Raw genomic sequence first — 18,694 nt, 5'->3', positions numbered from 1 at the left:
ATTGGGATAAATTATGTAGGAAAACACACAACAAAGACACATGTAACAATGTCCAGTATCTGATAAAAAAAAAAAAATTAGATCTGGAGAGAATCAGGGAACTGTGCACCGCAATCAGGATAAAAATGGTTACATCTCAATAAATCATAGAGATTATAATTGGCATACAAGAACTTTAAAACATCTATTATGAACTGAAAGACAAATAAAACATGTACTACAAGAGGGAAAAATGGAATCTATTTAAAAATCAAGTAAAAATATAAACAAAAATTCAACTAATAAAAGAAACAGAAATTTCAAAGATAAAAATATAATATCTGAACTGTATTAGTTTAACAACAGATTACATTTCTGCAAAAGAAAAAAAATCATTGAACTTGAGTACATAGTAATAGAATCCACACTGAAAGAAAGAGAAAAGTGATGGAAAAAATCTAAGTGACCTGTAGGATGTAACAAGGGGTTAAAATATGTGTATTAGGAGTTCCAGAAGGTGGAGGGAGAAAGGAGAGAAAAAAAATATTTGGAGAAATATTGACCAAATTTGCCTGGATTTTACGAAAAATGTCAACTTATAAATGCAATAATCTCAATAAGACCTAATAAAATGAGAATTTTCACTGACTTCTCATCAGAAGCAATGCAATCCAGAAGATAAGGGAATATTTTCAAGTGCTCTCAAAATAGTTAAGTAAACTGTAATAAAATAGTACAAATCAAAGACTTTTTCTTAAAAAAAAGAAAAGAAAGAAAACCTGAAAAAAATCAGACCTACATTACAAGAAATGGTAAAGGAAGTTGTTAAGGAAAATGATACCAAAAGGTCCTTGGAACAGCGAAAGGGAAGGAAGAGTGCCAGAACTGGATTGAGACACATGATTTGGAAAACAGAAAACATCCTAGCAGCAGCAGTAGCAGCAGAGGGGATAGATCATGTGGCAGTTTACCAGGGATGTTCTTTATAAGTTACATTCTTCGAAACTTTTCCCATCCTACCAGATTTGAATTTAATATGGGATTTAATAATAGTTTAGCAGTAGAGGCTTTTTCAAAAACATAATAATAATTACTATTGCTAGCTTAAAAATAATCTTTTTTTCATATTTCTCACAGATGTATGAAATTACCACAGTGTGCCTAAGATGAGACCTTTAAAAACAAATTTTAAGTAACTGATAAAACAATCTACGGTAAAAAGGAAACTATTGGAGCTGTTTCTCTATTACCAATTGATTATTTAATTGATTACAAACCAAACTTACTGGTTTTCAAAATCCATTAATCTAAAAAATCTCTTGAATTCAGCCAAAATGGGTACAGGAGATACATTAGAAATCCATTTAAAAACATAAATAACATTGTAAATAGAAAACTCATAAACTACTGATGAAGAAGAGTGAGAAACTAGCTCTTAAAATTACCACTTAATAGCAGGTTAACCAAGAATCCATATACTCCTCAAGTAATTGTGTTTCTACTATATCAGGACAAAAAGGAATTAAACGTTTCTCTCACTTTAATAACTTTTTTCACATGATGTTAAATATTTAGGCATGTAAATTTCAAAAACAAACTCAGATGGTGCATTTTTTATTTTAAATTGTTTATAAATTTGGAATATCGTATATGCAATCTAAATGATAGCCAGGAAGCCTGTCTCACCTTATGTAACCACTATTGAATATTAATGTAGAAACTTATTTTTACAGTATCGATAGTTCATTGGCTTCAACTCTCTTTAAAGAAATGAGAGTAAGGGGTACCTGGGTTGCTCATTTGATTAAGTGTCTGTCTTCAGCTCAGGTCATGATCTCTCAGTTCACGAGTTTGAGCCCCACGTCAGGCTCTGTGCTGACAGCTCAGAGCCTGGAGCCTGCTTCGGATTCTGTGTCTCCCTCACCTTCTGCCCCTCCCCCACTCTCTCTCTCAAAAATAAATAAACAGGGGCGCCTGGGTGGCGCAGTCAGTTAAGCGTCCGACTTCAGCCAGGTCACGATCTCGTGGTCTGCGAGTTTGAGCCCCGCGTCGGGCTCTGGGCTGATGGCTCAGAGCCTGGAGCCTGTTTCCGATTCTGTGTCTCCCTCTCTCTCTGCCCCTCCCCCGTTCATGCTCTGTCTCTCTCTGTCCCAAAAATAAATAAACGTTGAAAAAAAAAATTTTTTTAAATAAATAAACATTAAAAAATTAATAAAAAAAAGAAATGAGAGTAAAGGCCATCAAATGCCAGAGATAAAATTAAATATTCTTCTGTTCATATAGAGGTAGAAAAAATGAGAATATGTTGAAGATGTTTATAACTTTGAGTCAAATTTGAAATAAAAAATGAGAATTCTGCCGGGGCACCTGGGTGGCTCAGTTATTTAAGCTTCTGACTTCAGCTCGGGTTACAATCATACAGTTTGTGAGTTCAAGCCCCACATCAGGCTCTCTGCCTTCAGCAGAGGCTGCTTCAAATTCTGTTTCCCTCTCCCTTTGCCCATCCCCAGCTCATGCTCACTCTCTCGCTTTCTCTCAAATAAAATAAACATTTAAAAAAAAATGAGAGCTCAGTTATTATTACTGTTCAGTACTGTGAATCATATTAATGATATTGTGTGGTGGCCATTTTACATTGTTTAGAAGTAACTAGGGGTCCTTATTTTTTTATTTGTCTTGAACAAAAATAAAAACCAGATTTGAGAAATCCCAGGAGTATATGTGAGTACAGATGTTTTCTCATGGAAAGGGGGATAACATGCAAGAACAGCATTCCTGTAATCTCATATACAGGTGATTTTTCATGATTTCTTGTCCTTAATGAATCTATTATACATGGTTACATTGTAACTTGTATCAATTATATATCTTGTGTTTCCCTTTTACTTTTTAAAAATCCTGTCCCAGAAACCTAACTAACCAAATTATTATAAGTTAGTCAAATTCAAGGGGGTAAAGTTCCCAACATTAGAAACTGTCTAAAAACCATGTGATTACTGTTTACTATTTAGATTTGGTGTTTCTGGGTACAAGTTTGACTTATTTTTTGCTAAATGAAATTTCCATATTCAAAGTGAAAAAGATTTACATGAGAGTTTGGAAACCAGTTAACTCATCCTGAACAAGAGTGCCAGAGGTTAATGTGTGGAAGAACTGGAAATTTTGAATCTGTTAATACAGAAGAAATCAAATAATTTTGAATTCATTCAGATTTAAAGGCTGTGAATTTTTTTTCTTGCTAACAAAGTCCAGGGTGAATAAATTAATATTTATCTTTTAATCCATAATATGTGAATGTGATTTGAATTATAGAATTCTATCATGTATCTCACTGAGTAATCATAGAATCATTTTCTTTTAGAGCATTTCTCATTGCTTCATATTCATTTAAAAAGCTATAACTTTCTTCATACTTTTCATCCTCATAAATAATAAGGATATTCATGAACAGAGGAAAATATCTATTTAAATATGCACATACATTATGCTATTTTTGAACTGTGTTAAACTAAGTAAAACATTCATAACCATTTCTATCAATAGCATTTTTCCAAGACCATTTAATTTTTTTAATTTTTAATTGTAAACTGTATATTAATTCACAAGCTTCTAATGTTTCAGGGGAGGCATATGTACACATTATCTTAAATAAAAACCAGGTCCATGTCTAACTGTGATGAAAATATAAATTAAACTTAAAAGACAAAAAGATTAATAAAACCCATAAAAACTTTAAGCTAACAATTACAAATGAATATTTTCCCTTCTGCAACATGTAAGAGCCAAACATTTCTGTTTTACTTACAATGAGCTGACTTCATTGTAAACTTACTGTGTGAAATATTGTTTTGTTTTCTAGTCCAGTCATTTTTGACACTTGACATAGTGTTACTTGTTGAGAGGATTTGTAGTACGTTTGAGCCAACATCAGAAAGAGGAAGAAAATATTTAAAGGTTTTTAAACTAAGGCTCTAAGTTAAAAGATGAAATAAATTCACCCTATAATTTCTAAACAATACAAAGTCTCCCTTCCATCCATCCTTTGTAATATTACATTTAATGAGAAACTAAGTCTTGAAAATGCAAATAGTGCATTTTTTAATTCAAAAGTCAAGGTAGACAATTTTAAGTGTATAAGTTCAGTAATTATCCTGCTCATAATTTGTTCCATCTTAGCTTAAAAATTTTAACAATATCAAGAGCATAAGAGTATACAGAACCTGAAATAAATGCTCATATCTGTTGAAATCTGACCTGTGCCCCTTTTAGTTTTTATTAACTTCTCTTTTTCACATAAATGTAAGTTCATATAGATATATAACTAATGGAATAGTATTGTATGTTCATGGTGAATAAAATGAAAAGTCATATATCTGTTTATCTTTAAGAGGTTATATGTGTTCGTTAAAACAAATGCTTTCCAATGCCCTTTTTCTTTTTTTCTGATTTGGTCCTGTTGGCAATCTTTTTTTGCCCAAGTTATTCCTAAGGAGGATAGGCCACACAACTGAACACAAAGTTATACAGAATGCATCAGGACTGTGGGATGTCACAAATATTCAGTTTACTGTGTTTCCTTTGATAACAGAAAGAGAACCTTTTCTTGATGTGTTAATAGCTGTGAGTGGGGCAAGATAACTAATGTCTGAAAGAAAAAGTAAGAAGGAACATAGGCAAAAGATGCAAAAGTGTAATCCACTGATGGGAAGGATGAACATATTAGCTTTTCTCCTGTGTTCCAGCTGTAATTCACTATAATAATGAAAATTTTTCTTTATTCATATATGTGATTCATAGAGTGATAGCTACAGATTCCAGGTGACTTTTGACTCAGGTAGTACTCAGGTAGTATTCTTTTATGCTAAATTCTGGAATGGTATTTATGAATAGAGTTAAATTACTTTCTACCAATATGTTGAATAAATCAGCCACCCAATCTGAATGCACATTCTGACCAATTTACAGCAAGAATAATATATTGTAGAAATAATATAAATATTCTTTCTCTCTCCCCCTCCCTCCTTCTCTTCCTCCATCTCAGATTTCTGGGCCATTGGAGAATTTTACTGGCTGCATAGAAGTTATGGAAATCAATAACTGGGAATCTTTCATCCCATCCAAGGCAGTGAAAAAAATTCACGTTGAAAATTGCAGGTAAAATCCATTAATGACTTTTCAAATACTTGTTTGAATAACCACACCAAAAGGTAACATTTCCATTTGAAATCATCTAATCAGGATTAGATTACATTTCCTTCATTTTGATGTTTTCTTTATAGTGACATACTATAATTTTTTACAGACTATAAAATGTTTAAGCTATATCCCAATTAAATTGGACCATTTATTTATAATGGGTTTCAGCTTTCTGCTACATAAGATACATCGTGTCAACCAACAAATGATAAGTTAGTCTTGATTAGAAAATGTCATCTTTTGGAGTGTTTGAAATATAAGCATGCTGTCATGCATGTGGTGTATTGTTCAGGTTGCTTAAATGTTTCTTTTAAAATGTCATTCTCAAAAAGTTGTCATTGTGCTTGAATTCCCATTGTTTGTGGCATTCCTTTCAAATAACCTTCTTCTAGCTATAGAACTATCTGTGTATGTGGAGGGAGGTGGGGTGGAGTTGAAGTAACGAGATGGTACATTTGACACAATATTAGGCATTCATGCCATTGGTACATATTGGTTAATTTTTTTTTCCCTGATGGTGACGAAAAAAGGATCATTTATGGAGCCTTGTGGTGCATTGGAAAAGGTGCACCCAGGTTAGGTAGGATAGTGTGATGAGGCAGGATGTTTGATCACAGAACAGCCTGCTTGACAATAGCAGAAACACATTGACTCCACAAAAAAAACTGTGAATTATTGAAATTCTTCTGTGGACTGTGGTCCAAGATGAATAAAGAGTCACACAATGACTGTCCTTAAGGAGTTTATGGTGTACTAGAGGAGATATTGATGAAATATGCAAATGAATATATACATATAAAGTGTGCTTTGGGGAAAAAACAGAAGGCTATGAGAACTTTACATATTTGAATATCAGCAAATTGGTGTCCTTCACAGTTTGGCTGGGGGGTAGTGTATGTACAAAAATTGAAGAAGTACTTTAGAAAGTAAAAGGCTAATTCATTCCCCAGTGTTTCACCTGTAGGCTATACGTTTAAAATATATTTGTGGCATCTATCATACAGTGGTAGACATAGTGATTATTTTATTTGTTTTGTTTTTACTCAAATTAAAACTTAATACCTTACATTATACACAATAGATGGGTTCCAGCAATTTTAATATAAATAAAATACTCATAAATCCTTATATATTTTACCCTTTATTTCTAATTTTTTTATGTTTGTCTCAATTTCTTATTGATTTTCAGTGAGCAGTATTTCCTAACAATTAGTTACCTCTCAGATTCTTTGCTCTCTAGCTTCTCTGTTAAATATTATGATTTGCAACTCATAGTTAAATGAATAATGATTTTACTAGGAAGCAAATCCATTGAAAATGATATACTCCTTTGATAATTTATATAATCATCTGCTAATGTAGCAATTGATAAAAATTTTCTATTTTTAACTTTATAAAAGTAGGACATGCTTAACTTCTCTTTGTAAGAATGAGTATAAAAAAAAACAACAACAGAAAATCACTATGTAATCTCAGCTATCTGCAAGCCCTAAAACTTTTCTCAATCTCTCTTCTATTTAAGTCCTGTTTTATTGCCCTTCAATGCCATTAATTTGACCTTCATTCTGCAATATTGGTTCTTTAAATACTATCTATAATTTAATGCTGCAAATGGTATTATCCCTCCCTATAACATCCAACACAGCTATAGACATATGGGAGGCATTTTGGCTATAATTAGGGTTAGGGCAAACAGAGACTATTAAATTTCTCTGAACAGTCACTCTGCTTCTCTCACCAACCCCTACTAGTACTTGATTTCATTTAAGATCACCTTTCCCTTTTTTTTTTTTTTTCCTTTTAACATTTATTTGTTTCTGAGAGACAGAGAGAGACAAAGCATGAGCAGGGGAGGGGCAGAGAGAGAGGGAGACACAGAATCTGAAGCAGGCTCCAGGCTCTGAGCCGTCAGCACAGAGCCCGATGCGGGGCTTGAACTCACGAACTGCGAGATCATGACCTGAGCCGAAGTTGGACACTTAACCAACTGAGCCACCCAGGCACCCCTGTGATCACCTTTCCTAAGACAGACATTTCCTAAGACGAGATTGGTCTAGAATGAAGTTTTCAAAACCTAATTCTGCAAGTAATTGGCTGTATGACACCAAGTAAGGTTTAACTGTTCCCTATTCCTCCTCAGTCTTATCCGTGAAATCAAAAAAATAACCCTTGCCTTATAATGTAAAAAAGATAAAATTGGATTCTCTTCTTTGTTAAAAGCTCAGAGACATTGAGCTTCATTGCCAAATTTGCTACCATATCCAGGAAATTGCATCTTCTAATCGGTCTCCCAGAACCCACCTCTCTCTCTCCCCACCTTCCTCATTCACAAGTCTGGCTTCTTCTCAACATTTAGCCCTCAACTTTACTATGACTTTCTAGATGATCCAAAATGAAATGGCCTCCCCTCCATCATGTCTCCTACTCACTGTTTATTTCCATATTATTTTTTATTCTTATGAGGAATGACACTATTTGAATATATTTATTTGTTTATAGGTTCCTTTTATGACTCTTGTCACCATAATGTGTGCTCCTTGTGGGCATGGACTCTGTAGAACTTTTCCACTGCTATTTCTTCATGGCCTGGAATGGTAGATGCTCAAAAATTTACTGTATAAAATATCTGAGATTCAATTATGATTTCTTCACACAAATTTTTATTATGAATTATTATCATTATTTTTTTTAGATTCACGCTACAGAGTGATTCTCAAGCTTTTTGGTCTTTGCACCCTTAAAAAGAGTGCTGTTTTTCTTGGCCACAAAGGGCCTTTTTTTTTTTAATATTTATTTTGTTTTAGAGAGAGAGAGAGAGAGAGGGAGCATGAGTGGGGGAGGGGGCAGAGAGAGACAGATCATGAGTGGGGGAAGGGAAGAGAGAGAGCAAGACACAGAATCCAAAGCAGGCTCCAGGCTCTGAGCTGTCAGCACAGAGCCTGATGTGGGGCTCGAACCACGAACCGCAAAATCACGATCTGAGCTAAAGTCAGATGCTTAACCAACAGAGTCACCCAGGTGCCCATCAAAGAGCCTTTTTTAATGTGGAATATATTTATTACTATTTACTATATTAGAAATTAAAACTAAGGAGGTTTAAATATATTTATTTTTAATTCATAAAATAAATAAGTTCATTACATGTTAGTATAAATAAGAATAGCATATTTTTTGAAAAGTAAGTGTACTTATTAAAACATAAAAATGATGAGAAGAGTGGCAGTGTTTCACATTTTTTGCAGATATCTTTATTGTCTGACTTAATGAAGACAAGTGGAAACTTAGATGTGTTTCTGTGTTCAATCTGTACAATAATTATTCTGCTGAAATAGTTGAAGAAAGTTCTGGCCTCATACATATGTATTTAGAAATGATAGCAGTGTTTTAATAACCTTTTTAGACAATTGGGAATATTCTTCTTCGTACCAAAACTTGGTAAGTAAAAGATTCTTAAAGGTTAGTTGCAATGTAGAATGTGAAACCTGATGATCAATGAACCTCTTATACTCTGTTACATTAAAATCCATTGTTCTTTTTCACATTTGGAATGGATCTTTTACCCATGCACAATTTTTTACTGTCACTGGAAAACGTTGTTTCTTGAGTTATTCAACTATCCCAAATGTCAACACATATCAATATAAAATATCAAAAAGTCCTATCTGTGACTAATATATAATATTACTTAATAATATATATATAATATATTATTTCCTACATATTTTAATAGACACCTACATTTACTTCACTAGTGTTCTTAATAAGTAGAGGCATGAGGTGTCTTGTGCCCAGGGTATGAAAGACTGATCATTCAGGCTCCATGGATAGATGTCATATAGTATGACATCAAGAGCAGCTAAATCAACTTTCCACCCCTAGGTTTTTTCCCTAGAGAAGCACAGGTATATGACCTAATGACACTTAAAATAGCCTTATTAAAAATAGTAAAACATTGGAAAGTAAGGAAATGGATGTTTAAAGGGATGATAAATATGATGGAATTACTTATAAGTTAGTTGAAAACAATGAAATAACATTTACATGTATCTGTGTGGATAGATCTGAAATCATACCATTTAGTGAGGAAAAAAAGGATAGCTGTAGCAATATACCATTTGTGTGCACTTTTGAAACTGTGTTATATACAAACTGGTCCCTTATTACACATTTTCATATTTCTCCATATAATATTAAATACTCTAGATTATGTGAACCCTTTCTTTCTTAAATAATCACTATTTCTGAAGGAATGTGTTGTATAATGAGGAGAGGTATTTAAACAGAAGAAAATGATTCACGAACAAAAAACAAAGCATCAGATTATTTTCCACTTTCAATTCTTTATTCACAAATCATCTCAGCAGAACATCAGTGTCATTAAATCAAACATTATTAATTTTCAAAAAAGAGTAGGTTATAAAGTATATATCATGCCTTTATAAATTTTTGGAAACATTCTAGAATCCTACTTTAAGCAGATATTTGATTTAAATGTTTTATTAATAAAAGACTAAGGTATAGAGTTTTAACGTTGTAGCAACACATCAGTGCTATTATTTTTTTTTTTTACAAAATAAGCATCCTATATCATTTTCAAGTGAATTATATGAACCTCCAAAATAAAGTACAAAAACAAAATTTGATTACTCAGTAATGGGAATCCAAAGTTCATAATTTTATTCACTCAAATAATATAGGCAAATTAAATCTAAAATGAAACAAGAGGAATGAAGTAAATTACAATGTTCTCTAGTTCTTTAGCCATTCAGATACTTGTCTTATGACAATGTGTTGTGAGATTGATATACTCTTGGTCTCCTGGAGACATGATTGTCATTTACATGTGAAGACCAGATTATGGACAAGAGCTGAAATTGTAGTTTGATATTTATTTTACATTTGTACATTTGAGACTGAAGCAGGGAGCGCTTTCTGCATGAAGCTGAATTTATCACAGGTGTAGGACTCTGTCTTGAATATACCTTGACATGACTACCTTTAGTGAGTGCCAGCTTAGTGTAATGTTTTTCAAAAAGCTAATTTGTGCCATGAGTTGCTGATTCCCATGATGAGAACAGTAGCATAGGGGAGCTGTCTTAAGAAAATGTTAGTTTTTACCTGGCTGTCCAGTAGTAGACCATACAGTAACCTACAACAACAACAACAACAACAACAACAACAGTATTAAATAAATAATAAATATTTCTACATTCTTCATTTTTAAGACATAGAGTGTAACAAAACTGGGCTGACAGTGTGATGGATTCATATATGTTTAAATTATTTCTTTTTAACTGTATATTATTGCTTCTCTCCTCTCCTTATTTGGTTCCACTTTTCATTTCTGTTATCTTCTTGAATGAGTTCATCCCTTATGACTTTCATTATATGTGTCATTGTCCACTTCAAACCTTCTAGGAAAGAGCTGTCAACTTTATAACATTTTTTAAGATCTTACTATTTAATTTGTACCCTTAAAATCTATTTTATTGGGGTGCCTCGGTGGCTCAGTTGGTTAAGCATCTGACTTCAGTTCAGGTCATGGTTTGTGGGTTCAAGCCCTGTGCAGAACTCTGTGCTGACAGCTCAGAGCCTGGAGCCTGCTTCAGATTCTGTGTCCCCTCTTCTCTCTGCCCCTCCCCACTCATGCTGTGTTTCTCTCTGTCTCAAAAATAAGTAAACATAATTTTTTAATCTGTTTTATTATTTTTAAATATCTTGTAAAAATGTTATGTATCTAAAATGTATAATTTGGTGACTTAATATACATATACATAGTGAAATAACTACTACAGTCAAACCAATTAACATATCCATCTCCTCACATAGTTACCATTTGTTCTAATGGTGAGACCACCTGAAATACACTCTCATAGCAAATTTCCAGTATTTAATACAGTAGTACTATGATCATCATGTTGTATGTCAGATCTATAAACTACATAACTCTAATACTACATAACTTCAATTTTATACTCTTTAACCAGCATTTCCCCATTACCCTTTATCTACCCAAACCTGGTAACCATGATTCTACTCTCTGCTTCTATGTATTTGACTTTTTAAAATTTTACATAAAGGTGAGATCATGCAAATTTTTTTTGTTTCTGCATGTAGCTTATTTCACTTAGCATTATGTCTTCTAGGTTCATTCACGCTGTCACAAATGGCAGGATCTCCTTCCTGTTTAAGGCTGAATAATATTCTATTATTCATATATACCACAGTTTCTTTATCCATTCATTGATGGACACCTCGATTGTTTCCATATCTTGGCTGTTGGGAATATTGCTTCAATGAATGTAGAAACACAGTATCTCTTTAAGTTACTGATCTCATTTCCTTTATATATATACCCAAAAGAATGATTGCTGAATCATATGGTAATTGTATTTTTAGTTTTTTGAGTAAACTCCATACTGTGTCCTGTTGGTGGCTGTACCAATTTACATATATAGGGCTCCCTTTCCTTCACATTCTTGGCAACATTTGTTATCTTAACCACCCATCCACCCACCCTTCCTTCCTTCCTTCCTTCCTTCCTTCCTTCCTTCCTTCCTTTCCTTCCTTCCCTCCTTCCTTTCCTTCCTTCCCTTCCTTCCTTTCCTTTCCTTCCTTCCTTCCTTCCTTCCTTCCTTCCTTCCTTCCTTCCTTCCTGAAATAGCCATCCTAACATATATGAAGTGATATCTCATTGTGGTTGAAATTAGCATTTTTCTGATGATTACTGATGTTGAGCTTCTTTTCATATACCTGTTGGCCATTTGTATGTCTTCTTTGGAAAAAGTCTATTCCTTTACCCATTTTTAAATTGGATTGTTTGGGGGCGCCTGGGTGGCTCAGTCAGTTAAGCGTCCGACTTCAGCTCAGGTCACGATCTCGTGGTCTGTGAGTTCCAGCCCCGCGTCGGGCTCTGGGCTGATGGCTCAGAGCCTGGAGCCTGCTTCCGATTCTGTGTCTCCCTCTCTCTCTGCCCCTCCCCCGTTCATGCTCTGTCTCTCTCTGTCTCAAAAATAAATAAAACGTTAAAAAAAATTTAAATTGGACTGTTTGTCTTTTTGCTATTGAGTTGAAGGAGTTTCTTATATTTTTTGGATATTAACCCCTTTTCAGATATACAGTTTACAGGTTTACAGATATTTTCTGTGAGTCCATAGATTGCCGTTTCATTCATCCTGTTGATGGTTTCCTTTGCTGTGCAAAAAAAGAAAAAATTAATGTCCCTTTTGTGTATTTCTTGTTTTTGTTCCTTAGGTTTTGGTGTCATCCCCCAAAAATCATTGCCAAGCCCTGTGTCAGAGAGTTTTCCCTAGGAAAATCTTTTCTTCTAGGAGTTTCATAGTTTCAGGTCCTCCATTTAAGTTCTTAATCCATTTTAAATTGATTCTTATTTATAGAATAAGGGTCCAATTTCAATTTCATTCTTTTGTATGTGGAGATCCAGTTTTCCCAACATGATTTATTAAACTTTACTTTAAATATGTAAATTTACATTGACGATATATTAAAATTTTAAAAGATGCTGGAATCAACAATGTCAAGTATTTTAAACTTGTAATATTTGAAATTAAGGCTATAGGGGAAACTTTACTTTATAAAATCATGCTATGGAAAATGTTTTAGCTGTATTTTAATCAAATTTTAAAGTTCTACCTGAAGGAAAATACATAGATGATATACTTGTATAATTGAAAAATGTGTGTGTCTTCTCAGACTGCTTCATTTGCTCCCTGTATATCAAAGACTTTAGTTTGTTTTTGCTTTTAACTTGTATTTGTCTTGAAAGTTTAGGACTACACACACACACACACACACAGCTGAAAATAGATCTTTTTTTTTCCGTACTCTCCAAATCCAAACTAGGTAATCCTAACAGTCTTAATAATAAATAAAATTTATAAAATGCATAGTTATTGTATCTAAATATAACCAAACTTTTTATCATCCTGTATTTTTTGATGTTTTTGATATCTTAAATCTACTTCACAATATTTAAAAATATTTTCTTCTTGGGGTGCCTGGGCGGTTCAGTTGGTTAAGCATCCAACTTCGGCTTAGGTCATGATCTCGCAGCTCGTGAGTTCGAGCCCCACGTCAGGCTCTGTGCTGACAGCTCAGAGCCTGGAGCCTCCTTCGGATTCTGTGTCTGTCTGTCTCTCTCTCAAAAAATAAACAAACATTAAAAAAAATTAAAAAAGAAATTTTTCTTCTCTAGAATTCCATAGTGGACCTAATTACATATATCAGGATTCTTATGATTTGGGTATACTAAGACATCCCTGATCTGTATGGGTAGAGTTTGTTTATTAGTAAATATGATCAAAAAGAATAGACACAAATTCTCCAAGTAATTGTGTCTAAAGATACAATAGAATAGAGCTAATAAATGCATAATTGAAGTCTTTAACAATCTAGGCTTTACAAACCTGTAAGGCGATTCATTTCATGTTTGTGGACATACATGTATTATTTGGCCACTCCTCAAGTATTAGCAACTGAATGAACTAATTTTGTGGAATTCTAATTTCCTGATGTATCTAAAAATGACTTGAGTCTTACATATGTGTCAGTTCTGTCCTTCCCATGATCACAAGGGAACTTGTGTTTAAATGCATAGCTTTTGTTAAATTCTTTCTACTTCCATTTTTCAAGTGAAGTGACACTTTGATGTTACTTGCACTCGGATTCTAAAGCTCAGAGCTATCAACTAAAAAGAGGAGATACCTGGTACCTCTGGAACCATGTATTGCACCATTTATCATCTCTGTGACTTAATGCTTCCTTCATTTATAAACGGTGATAGTGAAAATAATACTGGCCATAGAGTGTTGCTGTAAGAGATTCATGATTTCGTATATACTTTTAAAAAGTTCTCTCAATGAGGTCAAATGCCTGGTACACACTTTATTGTTACTAGTTAGCTATTGTCATTGTGTTGTTGTTTATCATTTGTTCTTTCTCAAATGATAGATTTACATAGTCCTTTTTCCTATATTTTCCCAAAGAAATAGTAACATAGAATTGAGAGTCAGGGCTCCGAAAAAAGGAGTCAGATACATCAGAGAATAGCATAACAATACAAGAATATGAAATATTGACTATTAGTCATCCTTGGTCTTAGAAATCCCTTGACCATTCCCACCTCAGGTGTTTCTTAAAGATCTGCATTTGGCCTCAGTCTCAACATTAACAGAATTTATGTGTCCTCCCTAGAATCTGTCCTTATCTCATTATTTTTGGAATCCCTAACCCCTCACTCTCTATGTATTTTTTTTTCCTATCATACTAAAAAGAGCAATTAACTCTCATAATATTGCTTTTTTTTTTTTTTTTTTAACTTCTGGACCATGCCCTGGGGCCTGTCTTTCATAATTAAATGTTCTACTCTAGTTTTTCATAAACTAAAAGCAATTCTTTCCCTAAAAGTAATTTAAAATATTTTTTTTCTTATTACACAGAGTTCATCACAAAATATGTTTAATATGCTTAAGCTATAAAAAGATTGTTTCTGCTCTATTACAACAGACAGGAACTGGAGAATTTATCTGCTGGTTTTGTGGAAGTGGGTTTGACTTAGGCTGGTGTATTTTAATGGTAGAGGAGTTAATCAGACATACTAAGTTTGAAAGTTCAGCTCTGCTACTTATTATCAATATAACGTTGGCGAAGTAACTTAACCTGTATGTACTTCTATTTCCTTACCTGTAAAATAAGGGCAATAATAATGCATCATAGAGTTAGTATGAGGACTGAATGAAATTGTGTATAAACATTGCATTTAGCACAATGACACAGGATATGCTTCCACTTTGGTAGCTAGTATAATTAGCCATCTTTACATATTTTTGTTTGACCACATTCCCTATCAACTGGGAGAATAGTAATCTAAGAAGAAGAATGTTTTCCATGAGAAGTTCAAATGTACCACCTTCATGTTTTTAAAGAAGTATCTACTTGAATTGCCAGTTCAAAATGAACAAAGTAACACACTAAAATAAATAAAAAATAAACACAGAGACACTTAAGAGAAAAGCACAAATATGAAATTCATAGATTTTATTACACTATAAATTGGGTTTGTTTCTATTGCAATTTAACTTTTTTTATTTGGCATAAGTTTTTTAACTAACATGTATTTTCGTTTTTCTGCACTGCAGAAATTTCTGACATTCTATTCCTGTCTCATTCAAATCTTTGTGCGTTGCATACTTTCCTTGACAATTGAAAGATATCAATATTTATATTTTAAAGTCTATTTTAATACTTGGGAAATGAAACATTCAGGAAAAAGAAACTATTTTTAGTTTTTCAGTGAAATGTATGTAGTTGGGTTTTACTTACAGAGATATAAATGTATCTGTTAGAATTTGATATGAATCTTTTCCAAATACTACTATTTGAGGTTATGGTAATATATAACATGTTTGGTTATTATGAAAAATAGAAATGTTGTTCATTTAGGAATAATAGAATTCATGGTAGTGTTCATGATTAATCATGGTTCACAAAAACTATCTCATATGTTCAGAACTGTGGTGAGACTGATAAGGTGAGACCACAGTGCCAGGGCTTCTATATATTGCACTATGCTTCAGACATATTTTATTTGCAATCTCTGCTTTTGGTATTAATGGATGGCCACCTTCCAAATGCTTGCCATTGCTTTCAGAATAAAAGTTAAATTCTCCACTAGCTTTGCAAACAAAACAGTTTATGCACCCCCTTCATAATATATAATTGCCCTATAGAAACAGTTGCACAGGCAAGAACAAACTTGCTCAATCCCTTCCACCCCTGTCTTGCATCTAGGTAGGACTGTGGATGCAAGTCCACTGTGGTAGCACTGTGGTAGGACTGTCCTCATCTATGAATTGTGAGCTAAAGGAAAGTGTCTGATTTCTGGCATATGATGTTTAGGAAGTGCCTTTATTGTCTTTTACTGGGGGAGGAGGACTTGAAGGATCTAACATGATTGAAGCTTCTAAAGTTTAGAAAAGCTGACTGTTGGGGCGCTTGGGTGGCTTAATCAGTTAAGTGTCCGACTTCAGCTCGGGTCATGATCTCGTGGTTCATGAATTCAACCCCACATGGGGCTCTGTGCTGACAGCTCAGACCCTGGAGCCTACTCTGGATTCTGTGTCTCCTTCTTTCTCTGTCCCTCCCCCCTCTTGCACTCTGTCTGTCTCTCTCTCTCAAACATAAATAAACATTACAAAAATTTTTTTTAGAAAAGCTGATTGTTTGTAGAACCTGTCCCCCAAAATAATCAAGAACATATAATACTGAAAGAAACACAGGCTCATTAAGATATATGAGCAAAATAAAAGAACTAAACCATACAGCAAAGATAAATTCAAAAGATGCTTTATCTCCTCTAGCCATATTGCTCAGATGAACTCAAGGTAGCTGTCATTAAGTTGAGAGATAATGTTGTAAGGGAAGAAAAACAACAGAAAAATAAACCTGGCTTGAGATATGACAAGGAAAGAACATTGCATGTTGTTACTAACATGGAACAGACTAAATGTAAATAGATTAGTGATTCCTAAATGTGTATGGAAATATATTGCCAAGAAAACCACAAGCCTGGATTTAAAACAAACAAAACCCCTCTAAATATAAAATATCTCTTGGTCCCCAAAATTTATACCAGCATAAAGCACTATGTGAAAGCTCTACCTTTCTCGAGGAGCACATACTGTTCCAAGCCCATTCCAGATAAGACCAGAGAGACAGGTCAGACACAATGAGTGGGGAGATTTTTTCCCAAGACTATCAGTCTAATCAAGGAACTCTCTATCGTGCCAAGGCAGAACGTGTCATAATTGATGACTTAGCTACTTTCCGTCACTGCTGTGCATTCCCATTCTTCACTTTTGGCATGGGCATTTTGTGCAATTATCCTGTTCCTGTTTATATTAAAGGTGGTAATTACTTTTGATTTTGTAGCTCTCTAGACCTTTAAGAAGCCACAGCCATGTCTGATGATAAGGACTGGACATCACCCCAAAATCATTGACTTTGACTAGATGAGATTGTACATTCTATCTTTTGGGAAGGGGCTGAGTATATTCTATATGAGAGAGAAGGGCATACATGGCTATGTAGTGGTCAGAGGAGCAGCCTAAGGGGGGAACACAGCTAGCTGTCAACCAAAGTAATGTAGAGCTTTTTCTAAAGTCAGTAGCTAAGACAGGGACCTCCTTTTCTAGCCACCTTGCATCTGGGTCAGAGGTCAGCAAACTGTAGCTATAGGCTAAGTTCATCCCACTGCCTTGCAAGGCCCAGAAATAGAGATTTTTTACATTTTTTTAAAATTTTTTTTTGACGTTTTATTTTTGAGACAGAGAGAGACAGAGCATGAACGGGGGAGGGTCAGAGAGAGAGGGAGACACAGAATTGGAAGCAGGTTCCAGGCTCTGAGCCATCAGCCCAGAGCCTGACGCGGGGCTCGAACTCACGGACCGCAAGATCGTGACCTGAGCTGAAGTCGGACGCTTAACCGACTGAGCCACCCAGGCGCCCCGAGATTTTTTACATTTTTAAATGGTTAGAAAACTTTCTTTAAAAGACTAATATTTTGTGACACTTAAAATTTCATAAATTAAATTCAAATAAAGTTTTACTAGAACATAGCCACACCCAATCATTTATATATTATCTATGGCTGCTTTCAGTCCTATAACCACAAAGTTGAGTAGTTGTGACTGAAATACATGGCCCACAAAGCTTAAAATATTATTATCTGGCTCTTTACAGAAAAAAGTTTGTCAATCTCTTCTATAGGTGGTACCACAGAACTAGTTTTCACCAATAGAATATGAAGAGAAATGAATAATGTCACTTACTGACCGAAACATATGAGAGATATATGATTCTTTTGCCATTTCTCTCTCCCATGTTCTTTCTTGTCTCACTTCCTTGTTGGTTGCAGAGGACTCTGAGACCCTACCTAATGGTAGAGTCACAGGATGGAGGGATAGTAAGGTCTTCAGTCATGGTATGGAAAAATCATGCCCCTCAATCCACTGAATAGGAACACCAGCATTAGACTGCTACATGAGCAAAAATGAATTTGGTAGGCCACTGAAATTTGGTGGTCTATTTCTTACAGCAGTGAATATTATACAAACTAATACAGACTGCTAATTTTTATCCTACCTAAAGTGCCAGAATGTTTCTTTTCAGCCTTGCATGTCTTTACTTACCTGATTCCATTGTATTCCTCCAGCTTGTGTCTTACCACTCCTCCATACCTACATATTTATTCCTAAATGTTATAATGTTTTTAACTCCTATGCTGTAGATGTTGAAATAAATAAAGAAGAATTACTGTCATTAAGGAATTCATAGCATAGTAGGAGGGGAAACACATTGATGAACAGTTATAACAAAAGTGACAATTATAATGATATAAATATTTTCTTGTTTGCCGTAAGAGTGACTGTGATTGATGGAAAAATATCAACAGACACAGAAAAAGCCACTTGGTATAGGTATAGGGTATGACTTAGTCACT

At 34.2% G+C, this 18,694-nt stretch overlaps 1 protein-coding gene across 1 annotated transcript in view; it reads left to right on the top strand.

Moving 5' to 3' along the window:
- The window catches only part of EYS (eyes shut homolog), a 1,626,372-nt gene that overhangs the window by 1,099,919 nt on the left and 507,759 nt on the right, over positions 1-18,694 (top strand). Inside the window, exon 29 of the mRNA XM_047860135.1 lies at positions 5,021-5,133. Coding sequence (XP_047716091.1) covers positions 5,021-5,133 — 113 coding nt within the window. The remainder of the gene's footprint in view (positions 1-5,020; positions 5,134-18,694) is intronic.

Source organism: Prionailurus viverrinus, chromosome B2 (genome assembly GCF_022837055.1).
Source record: "Prionailurus viverrinus isolate Anna chromosome B2, UM_Priviv_1.0, whole genome shotgun sequence".
In the NCBI taxonomy this organism is placed as follows: domain Eukaryota; kingdom Metazoa; phylum Chordata; class Mammalia; order Carnivora; family Felidae; genus Prionailurus; species Prionailurus viverrinus.
Note: the sequence above shows the minus strand (reverse complement) of the source record. Positions and strands in the feature narration are given on the sequence as shown.